Below are 7355 nucleotides of genomic sequence, written 5' to 3'. Positions count from 1 at the left end.
TTCAGAAGATCTCAGATAATGTGACGAGCATTGGGAATGTGTTAAAATATGTTGCAAATTAACAAAGATATACAAAATCAAAGTACTGATATGTAAAGCATCTGTCGAAAGCATACTGTAGCGACTTTTTGTAAATCAAATTACACTTAACAATAATAACCATTGACTAGAACTTAAATTACAATTAATTTAACAACAAATTAACTTGAAAATCCCCTTGTCATGAGCAGCCACATTCGGTAACAATCATTTTCGGAAGTTCGTTGATTATCACGGCTCCGGTTTTGTCAAAGTACATGATACGTAACGATTTGTGCTTCCGGTCCGTGCAGTGATATGTGTAATTATAGCCTCGGTTCCAATCCGAGCCGCTATTGCAGCCTCCGCTACAAACATTTGTTTTAAATGAAGGAGGGGAGATAACCCAGTCACTCCATCCGACTTCTGCAAAGGAGAAAACAAGCGGCAGCTTACAACACTGATTTGTTTGTTCACATCTATACGTCTCTCTTCGGCTTCGGAACTTTACCTTTGTATGTATAAGTAGAAACGGTCTCGTGGGACTAAGCCTCCGCTTCTTGCCAAGTGTTCGGGACCTCATGCGCTGTCGTTTTCTTTTGCTTTTATTTGTTTTTGTGCGTTTCCGCTTTCGCTTTGTGCCATGTAAAAGGACCAATTTGGCAAACCTTTTGCAACCCCTACAGCGGATGTGCAATTTGATGCTCGCATTATCAGACAACAGGGCTCTCTGAATTAGATAGTTTGGCAAAAACAGTTTAAACCAATTTGTTCTAGAAATTCTAGCCTTTTTCCTGGATATTTGTTGAACGATACGGCCTCTGTCATCCACAGTGCTTAAGATGAGATTGATCCGCTGTGACTTCACTTTTCTTTTCTTTTTCTTATTCTTGCGTCTTTTGAATTTCACTTGTACTAGGACACTCGCACTCTGAATTTCATGAGTTCGGTTGTCTCTCGTCAGCGAGAATTTGAAGATGTTGTCACTCGGTAAATTCTCTAGAAAAAAAAAACACAAGAAAAGAAAATTACTTTTTTAATGTGACCATGATAGGCTTCGATAAGAATTCATATAGTTTGGAGGGCTGGATGGTCTAGGTCACTCTTATATTCTATTATTCTTACTGAGAGGAAGTGCTGCTCTGTCTGTGTACATATATACAGAGAGAGAGAGAGAGAGAAAGTTAAAATTTCAAAGCTAAAATATTTGGTTTTCTTATCCACTAAATTAACAAAAAATATTATAGTTAAAATTCTACCGTAGATCTGATAGTTAATGTATTGACCATTCAGTCTAGCACCTTAAAATCAAATAAATAACCACAGAATCAAAGGCTCTCCAACACATGTAACGTTATGAATGTATGGCGTTTGAATGGGCTTTATCGACAAGTAGGCGTAATAGAAATAGCGGGGGGGGGGGGGGGGGGGGGGGGGGTAAGGGATTTTTTTAGGGGGGGGGGGGGGGTTATGTATAGGGGTAAGGGGTTTGATGGATAGGTAATTGAATTAAAAATGGCGAATCTGTCTGATTCTCCTGATAATCTGCAAATGATATCATTAGTAACCATTTGAAATTAATGGTAAGCTTTAATGTTTGGCTTGTAGCGTCAAGATTTGGCATACTAAAGCGTTCGTCTTTAAACACAGGTGTATACGAGGCATTTATCATCAAATCGCTTGGGCTTTCTTCTTGTAAGTTTTTTTTTAAACACCAAACAGCGCAATAAAAGTTTCCTGATGGGTTTTCATCGAAAAGGAAAAAAGAAAAAGAATTCTGTATATATCTTATGTAATCCTTCCACGCTGAGAATTAAAGCACTATATTATATATATTGAAATGCTTTTATCTAAATGGTAGACATAACAATGAAATCAGAAGAGAACAGATACATGATAAACCGAGGATTAACCTCGAGAATATTGTTTTGGATTTAGTAACATTGGCTTCTGGCAACAGTGACTTTGCATTAATACTGTTGTTTCACCAATTTTCGTTGAATACCAATTTTCGTGGATTTCGATTTTAAGTTGATCCATGAAATTAAATGTTCATTGAAATGCAATTTCTATTAACATTTTGTATTGATGGGGTCATTGGCAACGAATTTACATATCTTTAAAACTGTGATTTTCACTTTATCCACGAAAATTGATACCCTTGAATATTAACGAAACCACGTTATATATTTTGTATTTGTGCCTTATAGTTCTTATGTAGATTTATTAATATTAAAATTTTCACCCAATTTTTGGTGGATCGAATTTTGTCTTCCCGTTAGCTTTGATGTAATCACGCAGTATTTAGGTTTTTTTTTTTTTTTTTAAAAATGAGTTCATGTAAAACATATCAATTTGCGGTTATCAAAATATTTTTAAGAGGCCTTGGTTTTTATATCATATCAATATTGAAATATTTTGGTGTAAAAAAAATTGATCAAAGACCAAAACACGTTGTTCTGTAGAATTTTTTATTTGGATTTTTTGCAACAGAAACAAGATTGACTTTTCTTCTGAAGAGAAAAAGAAATAAAAAAGATTGTTTTGCTTTAAAATATTGCAAGTATCAGTTTTCACGATAAAGTTTTGGAGTATCGTCTCATAACGACGTGTATCCGACTTTGTTAATTTATCTACCATCACAAATCATTCAGAACAGCATCTCTATTTTGAAATTGAAAATTCGACCCCGAATCGATCGTATCTGACATCGCCGAACACAAGACGTTACAATAATGTAACAAATTACTCCTGCATGCTTGAAAAAGTAATCAATTACGCTGGAAAAACAAAGCTCCTTCTAAATTTAATTTCGAGAGCTAATTTTAATTTCTTCAAACAATTGAACAAATATCAGGATGAACTAGACAGGGATTTAAAAAGAAACACAATTTGGCATAGTCGCAGGAATTCCAGATTATTTATAGAACACATGTTTAAGATATACTTCAGATAACTGGCACGGAAAACATCCCCGTTCTAAAGTTGATTGGCATAAATTGGATCTATTGGAAATATCTAATTGAACGCATTTGCTTTTGTGTGGTTGAATGTATACATTTTAAGATCTGTTTAAATTGTAATCACATAAAATGATTTCATCTCTGTGAGAGATTTATTTTTACGCAATTCATATTTTGTTAATAAATTTAGATGATGCGTTCTGAAAAATAACGGGAAGTGACGTCAGGCTTCTAACGAGTAGGATGGACCAATCACATGTGCTGTTAATTGACATGCAGATTTTCAATTAAATCCAAAAAGACTTGAAACTCACTGAAATAGATGCGAGTTGAATTATTATGTAATGTTGCTCTTTTCGACCCCGTTTTTTTCCAACCCATTTGCCCAAATTAACATTTGGCAAATTTAAAACGAGGCTAATTGAAAATGATAGTAATATAGTAAAACACGGTTATAGCGAACGCGCTTATAATGAATTAACGCTTACAGCGAAGTAAATTTCATTCCCCAAGACTCTTTTACATATTCGAAACTTGACGGATATAACGAATTACGCATATAACGAAGTAAAATTGTCCGTCCCTGGGACTTCGTTATAAGCGTGTTTTACTGGGAATATAAGGAATTCCTATTTTATCATAACTTTCTTTTACTAATTTAAAACGGAGCGAAAAATTTACAATCGTGAGGACCAGAAAAAAATTTACTCTTTGACAGTGTAACATTATGAAATTGAGGACTCCAGTATCAGCTAATTTGTAACGTCGATAAATTGCATGTGCATGTATACATGTATCTGGCATTGTGAATTATTTCTGGTATATAACAATGACTATACACTTCTAGTGTTGACTCATTACATTATACCATATAAAGCGGATTTTACGAAACAAGTACATGTAAGTAACGAAATTCTGCTAAGACTGAACTAAATTTAATTGGCTGAGGTTTTAAAACCTGCCATTTACTTATCAGTTATAACAGATCTTTTTTTTTAATGCCCGTGGCACTTAAGATGTATCACATCCCTTATTCTTATTTTGTTATTCGTAAAATAAAAAAAAAATTTAAATGATACGCTATCAAAATCGAAAATCGTTCTTAGTTACACCCCCCCCCCCAAAAAAAGGCTTTAAAATTGAATACTGTAGTCTTTGGATGAATTATCTGACCACACGAGTTTCAGCTATTTTTAATCGTACATCGGATTGTGAGTTTTTTAAATGAATAAATATAAAAACAACAGATAGTATACATAATAAAGTAAAAAAAAAAATATTAAATAATCATAATACACCTTCGCATGAAACATCAGTAAAATGACATTGAACTAAAATGAAAAAAATAGTTTGTTCAAGTAAACTGAAAAACTATAAAAAAAAATTTCATATACAAAGTTGAATCGAAGATTATGAAGAGCCAATATCTTATAGCGACCATTAGTGTCAATTACTGTTTTGGATAAAAAAAAAACCCTCCTAATTATGATGAATGGTATTTTGAAATGCTTAAATTGACACATATGTTCTCTCTCTGTGAAATGGAATCTGTCATTGCGGGCTTGCTCAGTTAGATTGTAAAATTAGAATGTATTTCAGTTCAAATTCCGGATTAAATTTTCAAGAGTCATTATCGTCGATATTTAATCAGTACATGCGCAGATCAAACAAAAAATTGCCAAGGTGAGTCCGCGGGAGGATAATGAAATGTTTCCGGGGGGGGGGGGGGAGGGGGTGGGGGGTCCGAAGCATATTTACGGTAATGCTACATGTACCATGTAAATTTAAGAAATTTAAATTTCACAGGGGCGAGGGGGAATTCCAGACTAGATCCGCGCATGCATTATTTCAACTCCTACTTTAGATGGAGATTCAACGTCCTGTGTTTTACTGACGCCGCATGGTGACCATTGTTGTGTTTGGGGTTGAGACTATTTGGTGGGGTGGGTGGGTTGGGAACGGGATGAATGCCGGATCAGAGTTAGACGCTTAGAATATTTGTCATAAACTGTTTCCCTCACTATAGATACAGTACATTGGGAAAATTCGAATGCTGTGGTTTTTAATTTGAAATTTAAGCAATAGTGAAACTTTGAACGGCGTAAGGAGATTGACAGTAACCTTGATGGATGGTCATAAAATCGTCGGAGGTTTACCAATGTAAGATGAGAAACAAAATATTAGAAACTTGGGAGATAAACCAATCTATAACAAATAAATCCCCCTGTGAAAGAAAGTTACCTCGTCCAATTTTAGATACTGTTAATTATGCACCAGGACCAGATTTTGGCCCTATAGGTCTACAATGTACGTAAGGGCTGTTTTAACGAGAACTGCCGAGTCCACCCTCTCCAATGATACCCCAAAAATCGTTAATTTCATTTACGAAAACTAAATTACCCCTTGTACAAATATAGGGAAATATATATTAATCGCAAAATCGTATTGAATAGACCTCACATTAAAAAAAGTATTAAAAAGTGAATCGGTTTTATACTTGCATGTCTATAAGAGATACATGTAATTTATAATAGCATTGGTGTATATAAGTATCAAATCATATTCGAATCGACATTTAATTAGCATTTGGTATTTGTCATTATTACATGAACAATTTGAGTCTTCCAAGTTTGAAGCTCTAGAGTCACAAAACCGATATTTTCAGACCTATGGTTTGAAAAAATTAAAGTAAGGAGTCAAGCTTTTATGGCCCCAAAAGTGACTCAAAATAATATTTTGTGAACAAAAAATGTTTTATTTGCAATCTGTTAGTTAGTTTTTACAGTTATTTATATCTATACGTCTTGAACATCTACTCACCAACAGGCTCTGAGAAAGAAATGATTTCTTCAATTTCGGAAACGAAACCGGTGTCAGTTTCCGTTTCAGTCGCCGGCAATGTAACGTTTGGAGTTTTGGGCGACGTGTTTCGCATCGTTTCAAGGGGGCGTCCGAGGTTCCGTAATATAGAATCCCTGATGGATTGAATGCTACGACTTCTGTCCAACCTTGTTTGAAAATCTAGTTCACTTCCGGGAAAACTCGTCGCCTTGACACCGAACAGGACGAAATAAAACCAAAGGCCGAACTGGGACACGGACCTCTCTTTCATTTTTTTTTAAGGAATGTCGCTAACAAGAGGTACTGGAATATTTCAGAGTCTTTTTTTTTTTAGCAAAACGAAAAGAAATAAAAATCCCAACTATCTTTCAGAGTCTTTTTTCGCCTTTAATAAAGTAAGCCCGATTTCAAAGTAAACAGAGAAAGAGCTGCTGCATTCATCTTGGAATAACTGAGCTCAGGACGAAGGCTAAGCTAGTGTTGTCTGCTCAGCTCGCTCTATCCCAATGAAAAGATGTCAATCCGCGCGCGCTTTTAATAGACGTCTGCTGCTTTCGCAGAAGAGAAGAGATCGCGCTGGATTTACTTAAAGGTCACAGTAAACGATTCCTGTTTACGTTCGCTGGAATGTTAGTTACCAAAAAAAAATGAATATTTGTTTATAAATTAAAAAATCATCGGAAAAAAATTTAACTTATCATTAATATATTACATGTACATATTCCCATTAAAATTGGCTTTAGTAAAGAACCTATAACCTTTGCGGTTTTTTTGTCAAATTCAATAAAATCGGGCTTTTGATTTATATATCATACTAAAAGTGTCATGGTTTCGAGATGTGTAGCGTTAATCATAACATATTTACCACTCAGCAAATGCCAATAGAATGCGTCTTATGAATAATACATGTATATTCTTTTTACAGTCACAGTATGAAATTTTTAGATGATTTTCTTTTTTATCAATTAAGCTATCTATATGGTTACATGTAACCTTTACATGTTTGAAGTTACACAGATGGAAACGAGATTTCATAGTTCTCGATATTTCTTTCGTTTTAAAAGATCTTTCAGTGAAGATCTCTCGATTAAATATCAAAAAAGTTATTTTTAATGCCAGATTACTTTATATAATAATTCGGGATCTGACCCTATAAGAAAGAAGATATTAAAACAGATGTTATTAAAGAAAATCAATCATAATTATTTCCAAGAAAATAATATTCTGGATAGGGGTTAACTTGGTGATTAAAATGGTGATATGTCAATTTGAAACACCTTTTAGATGATCAAAAGCTCAGATATTCATGATCGTACGCCTATATCCAATGGCTTATCACCTTATTGCATAATCTGGATTAATGATATATAAGATTATCGATTTAAGAGGGCTGGGTGTTTGTGACCATTTTTAGACTAAACTGATCTCCTTTGCAAGAAGAGCTCTGAACAAAAGATACACGAAGACTTTGAAATGTTCAAAGAGCTAAGCTTTGCTAAACTATATGGACTTTTTCTTCACTAAATAATTATA

The 7355-nt window shown here is 34.2% G+C and overlaps 1 protein-coding gene across 1 annotated transcript; it reads right to left on the bottom strand.

The window, feature by feature from the left end:
* LOC128162053 (inhibin beta A chain-like) lies at window positions 1-6348 on the bottom strand. Its single transcript, XM_052825242.1, has 2 exons — window positions 5802-6348; window positions 1-1017 (listed from the first exon to the last, which is right to left on the bottom strand). The coding sequence occupies exons 1-2, from the start codon at window positions 6091-6093 to the stop codon at window positions 221-223; spliced, it is 1089 nt and encodes a 362-aa protein (XP_052681202.1). The 5' UTR covers window positions 6094-6348; the 3' UTR covers window positions 1-220.
* Window positions 6349-7355: the final 1007 nt, after the last annotated feature.

This window comes from Crassostrea angulata, chromosome 9 (assembly GCF_025612915.1).
Source record: "Crassostrea angulata isolate pt1a10 chromosome 9, ASM2561291v2, whole genome shotgun sequence".
In the NCBI taxonomy this organism is placed as follows: Eukaryota; Metazoa; Mollusca; class Bivalvia; order Ostreida; family Ostreidae; genus Magallana; species Magallana angulata.
Note: the sequence above shows the minus strand (reverse complement) of the source record. Positions and strands in the feature narration are given on the sequence as shown.

Excerpts from the sequence above, each read along its gene's own strand:
- LOC128162053 (XM_052825242.1), bottom strand. The coding sequence starts at position 6,093 with ATGAAAGAGAGGTCCGTGTCCCAGTTCGGCCTTTGGTTTTATTTCGTC. Across the intron at positions 1,018-5,801 it reads TTCTTTCTCAGAGCCTGTTG|AGAATTTACCGAGTGACAAC; the intron begins GTGAGTAGATGT and ends TTTTTTTTCTAG.